The sequence below is a fragment of the Mastigoproctus giganteus genome, chromosome 13 (genome assembly GCF_048544385.1).
Source record: "Mastigoproctus giganteus isolate SK-2022 chromosome 13, ASM4854438v1, whole genome shotgun sequence".
NCBI classification, from domain to species: domain Eukaryota; kingdom Metazoa; phylum Arthropoda; class Arachnida; order Uropygi; family Thelyphonidae; genus Mastigoproctus; species Mastigoproctus giganteus.
This window is the reverse complement of record NC_143587.1, coordinates 38,880,801-38,897,936: the sequence shown is the minus strand read 5'-3', so window position 1 is coordinate 38,897,936 and position 17,136 is coordinate 38,880,801. Positions and strand designations below refer to the sequence as shown.

At 36.7% G+C, this 17,136-nt stretch overlaps 1 protein-coding gene across 1 annotated transcript in view; it reads right to left on the bottom strand.

The window, feature by feature from the left end:
• The window catches only part of LOC150075981 (uncharacterized), a 701,253-nt gene that overhangs the window by 281,261 nt on the left and 402,856 nt on the right, over window positions 1-17,136 (bottom strand). Inside the window, 2 exon segments of the mRNA XM_090387465.1 lie at window positions 4,259-6,225; window positions 13,170-13,318. Coding sequence (XP_090243591.1) covers window positions 4,259-6,225; window positions 13,170-13,318 — 2,116 coding nt within the window.

The window sequence follows — 17,136 nt, the reverse complement described above, 5'->3', positions numbered from 1 at the left end:
TCCACCATATACGCACTCTCCCATCCACTCAAAACAACTGGAAATGGGACCCATTCCAGTTGGACCAGGAGACCAGTCTCCAATCATTCAAAGTCCAGTGTCAATGTTCTTCAGCCCAGCTGAGGCATAGAATCCTGTGTTGTGGTATTAACATAATGGGACTCTTGTGGGTCAGCAGCTCCCATAACCTACTGTGGCTAATGATCGCCTGATGGTCTTGGTGGGGACATTTCTAGCACCTCTCTTGTTGAAGTCGGCGGTGATTTGTGCCACTGTTGCTCTCCAGTTGGCTGAAACAATGTGAGACAGATGTAGACAGCCAAATTCATTCACCACCTTTATCCATCCACAGTGCTGCCCACGATGAGATGTTATTTTGGAAATGGAATATTCCCAATACACACTTCATACTGTCGAATGGGGATAGTGCAGTTTCTGTACCACCTCCATGACAGAATGACCCATGCGTCGGGCACCCACTATCATCCCTCTTTCAAAGTCAGTTAACGATGCTTATCCATACTGACATTGAATTACTATGTGAATGTAGTGATGTGAATGTATGTGAATGTAGTGAATGTATGTGAATCTATGTGAATGTAGTGATGCGGTGTACCTGTATACATGCCAAGTGGTGGTTTCGTCCAGTAGTGAGGGGAGTGACAGCGTCGTGTTGCCCAGGAACCTGGTATCCCGTCCTTTCAGTGTACATGGCACTGTTGGCAATTTTGGATGATGGCAGCCTCCATTCTGGGATGAATATAATGTGTCTACTATAATTAAATATTAATTCCCAAAGTAAGAACATGAGACCCTAATGTTCTTAATCCAACTATCTCAAAATTACAAGGATTAACAGCACAAATGGCACCTCTATGCTCTGCAATATGAAACCTAGTGCAATGTGCTTGCATTGGTTATACAAGTGAATTGCACTGGGACTCATATTGCAGAGCATGGAAGTGCTATTTGTACTTCTAATTTTGTCCACTTTGTCACATCTAAGCAACGGCATGACTAGTACAGTTGTCTTAATCCTTGTAATGTCAAGGTAGTCAACAGTGCTTACAATTTCTGGACTTCATCCTTATTTTGAGAGCTAATATTAATTGAAATACATGAACCAACATTCATCCTATAGAAAACGCCACAATTATCCAAAATTATGTTCACTGTTATTGCTACATATGGTATACATATTGCATATGACGCACATCAGTTGCAACCTCTGGAACATGACTGATCTGTTTTCTCTTCCTCTATTCTTCTTCTCCCTCTCTTCCAGTTCCATCTTTTGTTTCTTCTCCTTTCTTATTATATTCTTCTTTTTATTTGCTTTCCCCCCACCAACATTATCATTATTTTGTTTTGCACATTCTGCCATTTTGATTAAGATAAATTTAACTCTTATGTGCCCCAGTTTTCATCAAATATTTATTTTTTAGTTTATTATAATGCATTTATTCAGTTTTAAGTACATGGCATTTAAAAGCTACCATTATAGTTATTACTGTTGTTATTACTTTTAGCTACAATTTATTTTTTATTAAATCCTTTGCATATTTCTTGTCATAAAAACTAATCAGGGTAAAACACAGGGATATTATCTATCACACTCCAAATAATTGTAGCCAAGGGTTCCCACCACACCTAAGACCACTTTATATTTTAATTGCCTGTCTTTTCCCTGTTTATTGTTGCTGTTTTTCATTTCTTGCTTTTGCATCAAAGCAGCTAAGGCTATGAGACATCAGTGTATGTGTCTTTAAACTGCATGTTCTCTATGGTCAGTTTGGCTAGTGTGCTGGGCGAAAAAACAGAAATATCAGAGATATAAACTATGTAATCCTTATCCAAACTTGACAGACTCAGTCATGGTGTGAAAAATATTCCTATAAAAATATCCATCCATCTTGGTGGAATCCTAACCCATGCCTTTTCCACACTATACAAGGACAGAAATTATTTCTACTACTACTATCATTAGTAGTAGTAGTAATGATTTCTACTACTACTACTACTACTTTGATTACTACTGCTACTGCGAAGGTTTTTTAATGGATTCATTTTATATTTTTCATTAAGATTGGCAATGACAAGAAATATTTGCTATTGCTAACATTAAGTAACCAGAAGAGATTTCTTAAATTTTTAATAGAGAAACTACAAAGAAAAACTTTTCTTTAAAGATACTGTAAGAAATCTTTTGATAAAGATACTCTGTGACATAGATGATATAGCAGATATTATGATGATCAGTCCAAAGTAATGATTCCAAATTTTTTTAAATTGAAGGCAGGAACAACATAGTAATAGTTACCTAGAGCATATACACTGTGCTGCCACTTTATTAGGTACACTGACCTAGTAGCATGTTGAGCCTCCTTTACCCTTCAAAACAGCCTGAATTCTTCTAGGCGTGGATTGAACAAGATGCTGAAAACGTTGTGCAGGAATGGAGTGCCATGCAGACATGAGTGTGTCACGCAGTTCCTTGAGACGCGGAGATGGGAGAAATCCCAGGTGCCGTCTGACACGAACATACCTAGTTCCTTGAGATTCGGCGGAGGGTGAATCTCAAGGAACTTTAATAGAGAAGGAACTGCATGACACACTGCAGCAAACAGCCCTTTCCAGCTCATCCCAAAGATGTTCAATAGGATTGAGATCCATTGGACTGAGCGGGCCACTGCAACAAAGAAAAGTCATTGTCATGTTCCTGGAACCATTCCATAGTAATTCGGGCTTTGTGCACTGGTGCATTATCCTGCTGGAAGTAACCATTAACTGAGGATAAACTGTCAACATTAATGGATGCACTTGGTCAGCAACGATGTTTAGGTATGATGTGGCATTCAGATGTGAATCTATGGGTATAAATGGACCCAAAGAGTGCCAAGAAAACATTCCCCACACCATAACACTGCCCCCACCACCTTGCGCAGCAGTCGGCACAGACATGACGGAGCGATGAATTCATGCTGTTTTCGCCAAATTCTGAGCTTTCCATCAAACATGATGCACCAGGAACTGACTCGTCAGACCAAGCAACTGTTTTCCTATCCTCGATAGTCCAGTGCTGATGTTGCTGTGCCCACGGGAGGCATGCCCTCTTGTTCTTCATTGATAACAAAGGTACACGATGTGGTCATCGGCTATTGTAGCCCTTTTGCGACAAAGTGCGACTAATGGTCCATTGCAATATTTTGTTCTGCACACCAAGGTTGTATTCTGATGTGATGTGGGACATTGTGGCCCGTCTATTTACTTGCACAATTGTAGCCATCCTCCTCTGACCTCTGTCATCAACAAGCGATTTTCTTCCACAGGAGCTGTTGAGAGGATGTTTTCTGCTTGTTGCACCATTCTCGATACACCCTTGAAATGGTGGTGTGTGAAAAGTTCAGGAGAACTGCCGTTTCAGAGATGCTTTGTCTAGCATGTCTTGCACCTACTACCAAGCCACGTTCGAAGTCCATTAGATCACTCCTTTTCCCCATTCTTGCTACGGTTTGTAAGCTTAACTGATACTAGAAATGTTTTTCTGCTGCATTTATATCCATAACTGTGGTCGTGTGATTTGCAACGTTGTGGGACAACCCATTTGTGTGCACAGCAGGGGTGTACCTAATAAAGTGGCAACACAGTGTATAATATCTGTAATTTATTTATCTATATAGTTCTTGTTATTCCCCACATATTTGTGCAATTTATGAAATCAATCCCATTATGCCACAAAAGACAACAATGGGGACTTAGTAGCCAAATTTTATATTTTTCATTATGATCGGTAATGACAAGGAGTTTGCTACTGTTAACATTAAGTAACCAGAATAGGTTTCTCAAATTTTTAATAGAGAAACCACAGGGAAAAACTTTTCTTTAAGAATACTGTGAGACATCTTGATGATGGAATGACAGAGGAGCTTAAAAATAAATAAATTAAATTAAAAATGGGAATCAAAATGATCCCCCTCATGAGCGCTAATGGGTTAAAACTAGTAATATCAGTTTGCTATTCTGAAAAAGGATGGAGTGGGAAGGAAAGGGAAGAGCTTATTTCATATTTTGTTCATTAATACAAAAAAAACTAAAAAAATTTAAAAATTTATATTAAAAATGATTAACAAAAAATAAGTATTAAAGTTTAACCTGCATACTGAGAAAACTTTAACGAATAATTTTAAATTTTAAAGTTCTCTATACAAAATATATTAGCTATTTATGGAAACCAGACATTTCAAGTTCAAATTCTCACCTGTGACCACTGCCAGCTATTTGTTCCATTTGCTCTTTGTTGGCTAATAATGAACATTCTGCAATATGAACAGAAGACTCTTCAGAATTTCGATCTTTTCTTGTAAAGCAGTTTTGACTAGAATACCGAGTTTGTGTCAAATCCGAAACGGCAGATATGGCATCATTAACCGTCCTTAGGCCGAAGGAAGACTCGAAGGCAGATGATGGTTGCTCCTCTTTAGCTCTTGTTACCAATGGCTGTTCTTTTTCGGTAGAACCAACTGATGATGTTAAGATGAAATGTCTTGGTGATGGAGACTCATGGAATTCCTGCTGCTTCTTCTGCAATGACAGTAAAGAACTTTTGGTTTCAAATCTGTTATTAATGGAAGATATGCCATTACCTACAGCACAGCTACTAAGCTCAGTAGACAACACAGAAGAATCCTCATTTTCTGAAGATGATCTCTTGAGAATTGACTTAACACTTGTATCTGAACATTCCATTTTCAATCTACTCAGTACAGACAGATCACCTGGATCTTCATCTGCACTTTTTCTTTTTAATTTCAAAATTGACCTACTCTGGTCATCAAGATCTTCTTCTGAACTACCCCTTTTTTTTAATATTGGTTTAGGTTCTACTTTATCACCAATAATCTCTTCAATGCTGCTTCTTTTCTTTAATATTGATTTTGGATCAGATAAAAGTAACTCTTCAGAATTTCGATTTTTAAGAATAGGGTGTATTTCAGGACTACTGCTTCTTCCATCGCTGCCATCTGAAGAAGGTTTTTTAAGAATTGAGTGTAATTCTGAAGATTTATTGCTTATTTCTTTTTCTTCAGAAATACCTCTTTTTTTCAAAATAGAGTGTGGTTTCCTAATATCATCTATTTCATAAGAAAATGGTTTTAAGATCCCATGGATCTCCTCCCTTTTTTCATCTACACTCTTCCTTTTAAGAATTGGAAATAACTGTTTTTGAGGTTCAGGCAGACTCCAACGTCTTCTTTCACTTTCTTCTTTACCATTAAACCAAAAAGAGTCCATAAAGGTTTGTTTAGATTCCATATTTTCACTTACAGATGTGTGAGAAGCATCTAAACCATTATGTGATAAATCTCTTAAGAAGTTATCTGTGATGGTTTTATCTCCACCACCATTGAAGATGTGATCATGCCTATTTTCATTTGAATATTTAGAAGAATATGAAGAAATATCAAGTTTATTTTCTACATCATTTGGGCTGGAGAATGTTCTGCTAGTGGTTTTAACAGTCACAGTATAAACTGCAGGGTGTTCAGATAATGATTTTTCCCTATCATATTCATTTGGTGAAAATGAAGACTTTTCTGCTGGGTCAGGAGGTGTAAAAAATACATCATCAGCTATGTGATCATAATGACATTCGGTTTGAGGGCTATCACAGGAAAAATATTGTGAACTAACACTGCTACTGTTTTGACACTGGCTAGAATCACTAGAAAAGTTGTTACTTTGAGCACCATATCTTTCTACATTTTCTAATTTATTTATATCCTGGAAATTGAGCCTTAATGCTTCAAACGATGCCTTTCTTTGCCTTACAGTGCCATTATTAACAAGAACTTGAGCAGAATTTTTAAAACTAGATAACTTATGGTCTAGATTTTTTTGGGATGAAGCAGAAAGAGCTGCATGCTTTCTACAGCTGAGAGGTGAAACTTTCTCTGAAATACGAGAAGATGGTAAATTTCCATATCTTTGGATGTTATTCACAATGAATGAGGACGGATGTTCATCAATTGCACTTTGAGACTTTAACTTAACATCACGGTCTGACAAGTCCCTTTCTATTGCAGATGACTGACCACGTAAAACTTCTGGTATTTCTGGTCGCCTGAGTGATGTTGAGCATTTCTTTAAGGAAGACTCAGATTCACAATTGGAGAAGTCCTGGAGGCCTTGTTTTCTCTGGTAATTTCTGGCACACTTGCTGTCAGACTTCACATGTAAGCAAGCAAATAAAATACCAAAAGAAATATTACACACTAATAAGCTGATCTCTCAACATTAGTATTTAAACAACAGTTAAAGTAGCTGAAGATGTTAAAGTACAAATTTTTACATTAAAAAAAATGAAGAACAGAAAAATGTTGTATTAGAACATTTAAGTTATATAAGAAATTATTATATCCATAAAAGTAAGGCAGTTCAGTAATACATGCACAGTTTGTAAAGGAGAGATTATGTTACATGCAGTGAACTGTGAATGAATGGGGGAAGGGAGAGCTATAAAATAAAAGCATTAAAAAGAAATATCCACTTTTGAAACAGAAATGCTGAAAAATGAGAAGCTACCAACTTCCATAACAACAAGCATAAAAAAAAAAGTGGACAGACGCTAAAAATTTCTCAAATATCAATTCATGTCAACTAAATTAAATTTATTAATTTAAAAGAATAATGATCCAAGACTAGACCTTAAAAACACACGGATTCAAGGTTAGAGAACTGACTAATGATAGAGTGAAAGCTGGGTCTAGGCAGACCAGCTGGAGGTCAGAAGTGTCATTATGAAATGAAAATGTGCTGCATTTCAAATCCAAAACATGCTAAAGTATCAAACCCTGTTTCTGTTCTTTTTTTCACCAATAAATTAATTTATTTAATGTTGAAAACAAAGAATTTCTCTGGGTTTTGTCAAAACTGACCACAAATAAAAGAAATTTATACAATAATACAAAACTATAGAAATAATTAACTTAAGAAAGTAAACAGTTGTAAAAATTTAAGTAATTAAAATTCAAATATAATTACTGCAACATATCTGTTAATCTTCAACAATTCCAAAATCTGAGTTATGCCATAATAATATTAAAATCATCCACAGAGATGACATTTAACATTTCTTTTCATAATTTTTAAAGATTCAATTTGCAATTTTGTAGTATATATTATCATGACAATATTTATTTATTACTAGAGGTAACAGGATTCTAAATTGATAAAGTTATGAACATCACTAACTATGAATGAGGAATTAGCATAGTATAATCATATTGCACACAATACCACAGCAACATGGAGAAAACACGAGGGTTAGTGGTATTAAAGTTTAGTGGTAAAATGGAGCTTTTATAACAAGTTATGTAAAATTTTATCAATTGACAAGAAACTGACTTTCCTTGAGCATGTATGGCAGTTATAGACAGACAAAACATATGCAAGACATTAAAATCCTTTGTACCCTCTCTTCAATTTCATGGGATGCAAGTAGTTGTACTCTTCTCTGCCTATGTCGATCCTTGGTCTGGTCTCAAATAGAGTAAAGCACTCAGATGCATGCTTCTGCTAAAGAAAATTCTCTATGATGGCTACATCCATTAACAAGCAGGCCCTCTATATAGCTATTGCTGCTTTAAAAACATGTCCAATTCATAGTTTTTATATATATATATATATATATAAATTTTTTTTATGTGCATCAGTGACAGATAATATTGAACTGTATACAGGGTGTTTCAAAAATGATGGTCAATAATTTAAAGGTCAAAAGTACAAACTAAAATAAGCAAAAAAGTCCCAGTGAACAGCGGGCCGCAAATGAACCATTTTTCGAGATAATGCTCATTTTCTATTAAGATCCGCTACTGATTATGGGAGCACTAGTTTAGCAAAAAGCTGTGAATCCTTTGCTAAGGGTGGTTTTATTAAACATAAGATAATACATTTTTAATTTTTGGTTTCAACACCACAGGATTTTACAGATGTTACAAAAGGTATTCAAAATGCTGTCCTTGCATCCATACGCAGCTTTGTAGTCTTCTCTGCATCGAGTTGCGAATCCTCTCAGGCATTCCTAGGTCATTTCTGATTTGCTGAAAGGCTCCTTCAACCCAACGCTGCAATTCCTCAACTGTATTAAGTCAGAAGTGTACACCAAGCTTTTTACATGACCCCAGATACAAAAATCCATATGATTTAAGTCTGGTGATCTGGGAGGCCACATTACAGGCCCACCTCTACCTATCCACCATTGACCAAACCTTCTAGTTAGATACCGAGTCACAACTCGAGCAAAATGTGCCGGTGCACCATCATGCATAAACCACATGTTCTGGCGTTGCTGAAGTGGAACATTATCATCATCATCAAGGAGGTCTGGAAGAACATTCTGCAGGAACTAAAGGTACAGCTCTCCTGTTAGCCTGTTTGGCAGAAAGTGTGGTCCAATTAGACGGTCTCCTAGTAGTCCTGCCCAGACATTCAACGAGGAATATTGCTGATGTTGTGACTCGTGAATTGCATTAGGATTTTCATCGGACCAAACATGACAATTATGAACAAAATATTGTTTAAAAATTGGGGGTTCAGGACACACTGTTGTTGCATCCACTGGCAGAAGTTCACTCTTGAAGGGTAGTTATGTATTGCCGAGACTTTGTACACGCTGGATATGGTAGGGGTACAGTAATTGGCGATATAAAATTCGCCACACACTGCTACGACAGTACACGCTCTTGCAGAGCAACCTTCCTTGTCGAAATTCCAGGATTTTGTTCTTTTCTTTCTAACACCCTTTCCTCAACATCAGGTATTATGCTTCTAGGCCTACCTGCTCGTACTCCATGTGCGAAGCACCCATGTTCTCTAAAGCATTGATGTAACCTGATGAAGGTGTACCCGTTGGGCTGCCTTCGGCAGGGAAATGCTTCTTGGTACAAACGTGCAGCCTCGAGTGCACTGTCATTGGCTTTACCATACGTGAAGTGCACGTCCGCATACGCTTCATTGCTGTAACCTCTTTCCATGTTGACTATCCTTTGACAAGTACTAGTATGCCTGCTATATCATCATTCTTCTCTTTCTTGGTTCCTTTCTACTTCTCTCTCTCTCTCTCTCTCTCTCTCTCTCTCTTTTAGGGTAACTCGGGAATTTTTTTTTTTTTTTTGGCTGGTGCCTCAGGCTTCCTTGCACCATATAGCTAATAATATATGAGCTAATAATATAGCTAATAATATATATCAGAGCATTGAGAGAGGGGGAAAGGGAGAGAATGAGCATAACCTAACCTAAACAAACAAGTCAGTGGTGCATCTCAACTCTGTACAGTTCACCTTGTCAGTGGTGGATCCCAACTAGAAATGTGCAATATCTCAAAAACGATTCACTTAAGGACCCATGTTTACTAGGCTTTTTTTGCATATTGTAGTCTGTACTGTTCACCTTTAAATTATTGACCATCACTTTTGAAACACCCTATATATATCATGTTTGTAAATTTCGTGTACTGTGGTCAATTTGCCAGTTTGCTGGAGATGAAAAACCTGAGTTTCTGAGAGAAAAAAACCATGCTACCCTAGTCTGAAACCAACTAACTCAGCCATGTTGTGAAAAAGGTCCATTAAAATTTCTCACATCATTGATGGGATTCGAACTCAGGTCTTTTCTACATAGTCATTATACAAACTGTGCTACCCACGAGGGCTCGGAGTTTGTATGTTGAGGCAAACTAACAACTTCTAGAACTTCGGCATGAACAGCTGTTTCACAATATACATTCAAATTTAAGTCCTATCAGATCACCTCCACCCAGCCATCTGTATCTGATCTGCATCGGGTAAATGTTAATAACGCCCACTCTGCAGTTAATCAACCCTGTGGCACCCAGGTTTGTGCATTTTTAATGATCTCAACTGTTGGGATAATGTATTGCACTGTTATCTTAGCAATCATTCCCACCTTGGGAATGGATTTTGGAAGTTGAAAAGAGCGTAATGTCAATACATTGTTTACATAGAAGATAACATTACCAATAGCCATCACTCCCACCCTTTCACTTGTTTTCATCCTTTTCTTTTCTTAAATAGTGTGGATTTAGTTTATAAAGTATGAGTACGTCAATTTAAAGGTACCCTGTCACAAAAATCATCACCATTTACTTGTGGTAGTATATTACTGCTAAATTTTTCAATGTGACATAAAAGTACAATGAAATGAAAAAAGTACTTTTGATTATCTAGCCTTTTGTTATCTGGATTATTTGGATAAATAGCAAATATTTTATTTCAAACAAAATTTGAGTGAATGGCTTTTGTTAAACTCTCCAGATGGAGGAACTGAGAAATTTTAAACACATCTAGCACATCTTGTATATCATTCAATATTTTTAAATAGGCAAGAAATATTAAATTAAATTTACAATGAATTAACTTCTGAAACAATATACTTTCAGAAACAAGAAATTTTTGTCCAAAAAAAGCAGGTGGAAAGCAGGATATTATGAGAAAATGGAGGAAAGCAGGATTTTTTTTTAAAATCCACATTTTGGACTTGAAATTATATTTCAGTGATATGCACATTTCATGTTAAAATACAGACAGCCATGAGACTGCTTACCAGTACAGTATGCTTTTAAACATTGTTGCAGACTTTATCCTTTTCAGAAATTTTGAATTAGTTTTATAACAATGGCCCTACTGTCCAGACTTGCTAGAACATTTCCAGAGTTACATCACAAAAAAAGATCCAAATTGAAATGTTTTCTTTTCTTTACCTGGCTGAATATCCTCTCACATTGAGCATTACATTACTGTGAAGAACTGTTAAAATGCCAAGCACGACCTGAGATAATATGTTATATTGCAAGTTTCCTTCTGCATTTGGAATTCGTGATAACATGATTGTTTTGCATTCATTTGCAGAGTTGTAGGCTTAAAGTCTACCACAGACTATAGCTATAAGATTTTCTATGAGCCACTTCAATTCAGACAACAGTTAAGTCAACTTCAGGTGGAAGATGTAATAGTAATAGAGGCATGTGATGCAAGAAAGCAAGCGTATGAGCTTATGTAGCATCAGCAAAAAAAAAAAAAAAAAAATTTCACACATCCATATTCCCTCTAAAAGTTTGTTCAATTCCTCCTTGAATTTATTTAAGCTATCAACGTCCAAAATGACAGATGGAAGTTTATTCCATAAATTAACCACCCGCTAGCTAAAGGCAAATTTCCGCACATCTATTCTACAACTGTTCCCCAATTTGAATTTATGCCCCCTCAGGTTTGTAATCTGAGCAAGTGGAAGAATCCCATCAGAATTCAGCATGCTCAACCCATTCAAGGCCTTATATACCTCCATCAGATCACCTCGCAGGTGCCTAGTTTCCAGCCGCTGCAATTTGCAGAATTTAAGCCTTACTTGGTAAGAGGACCCCTTCATTCTCCTCACCAATCTTGTTGCCCTTCTCTGTACATGCTCAAGCAACTCTACATCGTTCCTAAAATGGGGCCTCCGGACCTGTACGCAGTACTCAAGGTATGGCCTGACCATTGCCTTATACAAAGGGATTAATCATCTCCTTTTCCCTACTAACAAAATTCCTGTATATCATTGACAATACCCCATGACCTGCTCTGGCAGCCTGTCTGCATTGCTCAGAAAACTTCATATCTGACTGCACAATTACTCCCAGGTCTCTCTCATTTTCTACCACCCTAAGTGTAGTACCACACAGTTGGTATGTTTCTCTGGGGTTACTTCTACCTGTATGTAGTGCTTTGCATTTGTCAATGTTAAACTTCAGTTGACACTTCTCAGCCCATCTGCTCAAATTTTCTAGATCCTCTTGCAGTAGCACACTGCCATTACTGTCATTAACAACCCTGCTAACCTTTGTATCATCTGCAAACTTCGACATTAAGCCTGATATACCTTCAGCAATATCATTGATAAATATACAAAACAACAGTGGGCCCAACACCGAACCCTGGGGTACACCACTAATAACATTAGTCCACGAAGAGCAGTGTGCATTGACTACCACTCTCTGTCATCTCCCACTCAACGACCCTTTTATCCATTATAGCAACTTCCCCTTAATACCACACTGCTCCAATTTATACAGTAATCTTCCATTAGTTAAGAAAAGGAGGAATTACCTCTTACCTCCTTTTCTCAACTAATTGATGTATAACATAGAACGTATTGAGCCTTTGTAGCTCTGTCTGTTTTGGAGTGAATGATGGGGTGAAATGGGAAGGGTGTTTTTTTTTTTTTTTTTTTTTTTTTTTTTGGCTAATATTGTATAAGTTTGCTTTCTTGCATCATATGCCTCTACTAATGCTAATGGCTAAAAACACTGTGACAGAGAATGGCACTCAAATTTTATGATTACAGATAGTAAAGAGTGGTGAAGATAACCCTTACTTCCTACCAATTTCACCTCTATTGACACTGCTATTCTTCAAGCATTTATTATTTAAAAGTTTGTTTGCACATCTTTCTTTTCATATCATTTAAAAGTTTGTTTGCACACCTTTCTTTTTCATCCCAACAAGCTTTATCTTACATGCCTTACATATTTTCCTTGAAAAGTAACTTCAACAAAACTTTAACAAGCACTGTGCTTTTATTTATTTATTTATTATTTATTTATTTATTTATTCAGTTGATTACAAGGTACAATTGCCCCTTGTATGGCAAGAGGGGTTTTACAAGTTCGCAGTTCAGTCTGCAACAAACATGTCCACAATCACAACTGAATGTTGGCTACTGGTCTGCAAAATTGGAAACAGAAAAGAAAGTCAAATTACATATTTTAGTCATGTTTTCCTGTACTGAAATGAATGACAACATGATAGCAAGTGCCATCAACAAGAGTTAAAATTAAATGTGGGTATTTACGAAAAACATTAGTGCTGCAATTTAAAGAACTCATAATAGAAAAGTTACAACATATTTGTGCATATTTCATTTATTATTAGTTCCATGCTATTAAATTGATGCTACATTAATAAATGCTCATTATAGTGGATTTCTCATAGACTCATAATGCTGGACTTTCACTATATACATATGGTATTGATAAATTTGATGAAAGTCCGTGGTTAAAGTATAAACATATTATAAATATAATTGGTATTTTATGAAAACAATTTTAATACCTGTGACTGAGAATCACAAGATGCCTCTCTGGAACCAGAAGAAAGAACAAAACCAGACGACAAAGAAGAGTATCCTTTTTTCTCTGAACCTGATGCCTGAGAAGCGTCACTAGTCCTTCTACCTCTCCTTGACCTTCTCAATACATCCTCTATTAAAAGTGAGAAAGAGGGGGAGTAATTTTCCAAATTAATAAGCAAAAGAATAAAAAATAAATCTCAAATAATTTGCCATTTTGTTGTATAATATTTTATTCACACCAATCTGAATATCAAAATTGACTTTTTTAGGATTCTAGGAAAATCAAAAAATGAAAGCAATTTGCAATTATCCTAAATTGTGCATGATATATAGCCTTTTTTCTTTTCCTTTCTAATATATTAATAATGCTCAAAAAAAAAAAAAAAAAAAATCTCAAATCTTTAAATATTTTAATGGCTTCATTCCATTTTGCAACATCAGTATGAGAATGGACATATATCATCGATATATTCCATCCTCTCTTAATCCAGCAGTGGTGGTGGCACCAGTTGTAGTAGTAACAATGGTGCAGAATCTAACAGCCCTAAATTTTTTCTCCAGCAGCCCTCTGATGATATGGGTCAAAATATTGCTTGGACTCACTCAAGAATCCTTGTTTGCTGACATATCAGCCAAATGCTGATAAGAAGTTCTAAGTTCAGCAATGTTTAAAATGAGGGGAAAGATAAAAGTTTTGGGATAGAAACCTAAATAACTTGAAGGAGTGTGTCAGGGTAGTAAACCACACAAGATTACTTAGTCTTAACTGTATCTACAGTAATATCAGCCATTTTTAATGACAACAGTAGTGTTGTCATTAAAAATGGCTGAATTTAATTTCTGGTTAGGACAACTAATGCTGATATAATAGGGATAACAAAAATGTGGTACCACCCAAAAATTGAGTATGATGAGTTCCACAACAGTATGTACAGTGTATTTAGGAAAGACAGGAGAAGTGGAGGGTCAAATGCTTATCAAAAGAATCCTGAGCATGAAAACAGCTTTTGCTGAGTCTGAAATTATGTCTGCCAGCACAGGATCTGTGTAGTGTGAGAGTTAGTTGGAACAAAAGGTGAGTAGGAGTAACTACAGACTGGAATATTGTGAAGACTATGATGAGTCTCTACATACAGATGGAATGTGCAAGCAAGCAAGCGTGAATGTCTTATTATTGATTGGAATAAATGGGAGGAAAATTCAACATGGGGAAATTTTTTTTTTAAATGAACTAGTTGATTATTATTTGTACCAGCATGTTAGAGAAAGAACTAGGGATGAGAATATTCTTGACCTTATCATTACTAATGAATCAGATGACATCACAGGACTTAAAGTCCGAAAGTGATCATGCAATCGTCAGTTGGAAGATGAAGAAAGATGTTACAGTAGTTAAAGGTAAAGGCATAGGTTTTAACTTACTACACATGGGAAACAGCAACCCCAGAGCAACGTATCAACTCTGTGGTACAACACTGACAGTGGTAGAGAATGAAAGGGACTTGGGGGTGGTTGTGCAGGCAGATATGAAGTTCTCTGAGCAGTGCAGACGGGCTGCAAGAGTAGCTCATGGTGTCTTGTCAATGATATACAGGAATTTTTCCAGCAGGGATAAGGAGGTGATTATTCCATTATATAAGGCGATGGTCAGGCCACACCTAGAGTACTGTATACAGGTCTGGAGGCCTCATTTCAAGAAGGATGTAGAGCTGCTGGAACGAGTACAGAGAAGGGCAACAAGATTAGTGAATGGAACAAAGGGGTGCTCTTACGAAGAAAGGCTTAAGTTTTGCAAATTACAGTGTCTGGAGACTAGGCACCAGAGAGGTGATCTGATAGAGGTGTATAAAGCCTTGAATGGTTTAAGCATGCTCAATGCTGATGGGATTCTTCCTCTAGCTCAGAAAAATCACCTGAGAGGGCATAAATTCAAATTGAGAAAAGACAGATGTAGGATAGACGTGCGGAAATTTGCCTTTAGCCAGCGGGTGGTTGGTTGGTGGAACAGACTTCCATCCCTTGTGGTGGAGGTTGATAGCCTAAATAAGTTTAAGGCTCAGCTGGACAGGTATTTTGAACGAACAGAGGGGTGAAGTGGAAGTGGTTTTTTTTTTTTTTTTTTTGGCTGATGCTGCATAAGCTTGCTTTCTTGCATCAAATGCCTCTACTAATGCTAATGCTAACTTCAGAAGAGAGGGATTTTGACAGTTTAAGGCACTATATGGGAGGGCAAAAACATTTGAATTATGGAATACTTTTAAAGAAAAAAATCACAGAAGCCATGAATGCATGCATATCATTAAGAAAATACTGCAGGAGGAGGAAGCCAAATGACTGTAGAGCTGTCAAGTCAAATAGAGCAGAAAAATACAGTTGAGATAGTTATAGAGCAATGAAAAGTACTGAAGCCTACAACAGGTACAAATTGATTTGTACTAGTACCACAAATAAGGTCAGGGAGACCAAGGCTGCATATGAGAAAATATTGGCTAGGAGAGCAAAGAATGGGGACAAGGAATTTTTCATGTTGTTGTTATTGTTATTTGGTTTTTAGGAGCATTAGCAACTAAGGCCATATTGCTCCGGGGATATGCAGTGGTCATTCCCTGACCTTTCCGCATCCTCTGTATTTGGTAGTCATGGGCTCGAACCCCGGTCTAATCAAGAAGCGTATGCTACGCACTGCTGCTCCTGCCCACCTGGCTACAGAGGTGCCAATTTTTCATGTATGTGAATACAATAAAGAAGAAAACTAATCAGATCGGACCCTTGTGCGCTGGGTGCAGAAAAGCCTTAGATAACCCAGCTGATGTTGCGTAGGAACTAAATAAATACTTTGCATTGGGCTTTACTGATGAAAGACTCCTCATGCTGAGAAGTGGCTGTGTCATATGAAATTAGTGATTTCAAAATTACAGATAACTGTTTATTAGAAAAACTTTCAAGCATAAAGGCAAGTAAGGCTCCTGGAGTTGATGGCATATACCTGGTTGTTTTGAGTGAAACCACCAGGGAGTGTATGAACCATTCAGGTTAATTATAGGACATCTTTGTGCTTGGGGAAAATTCCTTTGGTTTGGAGAAGTGCCAATGCATAAAGGCAGTTCTAAGAGCAGTGTTGTACATAGACTTCTGTTGGCCCCAGGCAAAATATTTATCGTTCTTTAACTAACGAAAGTCCTCGTAAAGACTATTGGCTTCACCGGATTCACTTACAGTTTTTAACTATTCTTTTCTTTTATTTCGATGACAACCAAGGATTGGCTGTGTACACTTCTATTTCCTTGCGCCTATTTAACTCAGTCAACTTTTACCTACTTCCCTCCTTTTAATTTTTCAATTTAACAATTCAACTTAAACATTAACCACGCTACCTAAGTAAACCATCGCAGATTAATTTCAAGGTGAGTACCGCTTTTTAAGCTTTCGCTATTCTTTTCTAGTCTATTAACATGGTACTTGAAGAATTGTAAAAATTTCGTATTGGATTGCAATACTTATTTAAATAATTTTTTTTATTAAAAATTTCTGATTGTTACACCTTTTTTTCTACAAAGCTTTTAATAATTCTTTTGTAAAGAATTATTAAATATATGTAGCACATGGTTAAAACAATGAAACCATATTTAAATTTGAATTATGAGGGTACAGAAGTCAGGTCAAAAGTAGCAGTAAATAAGTGAAATGCTGATGTATGGCTGACCCAACAGGCAGAAAAAATAAAGGAAAAGAAACATAAGCAAGCGGAAAATAAAATGAAATAAAAAGCAAGAAAAGAAGGACAAGGACAAAGAAACATACTGTGGTACCAAGCAGGAGTCACAGTGTGGACGGTGGGGAGAGGCCCGTCATGCTGCAGTAGAATGGGGTAAAAGGATTACCTGATGTCATATAGGAATATTTATAGTGTTACAGTGACCCCAAACATTGAAAAGAGGAGGCAGTAAG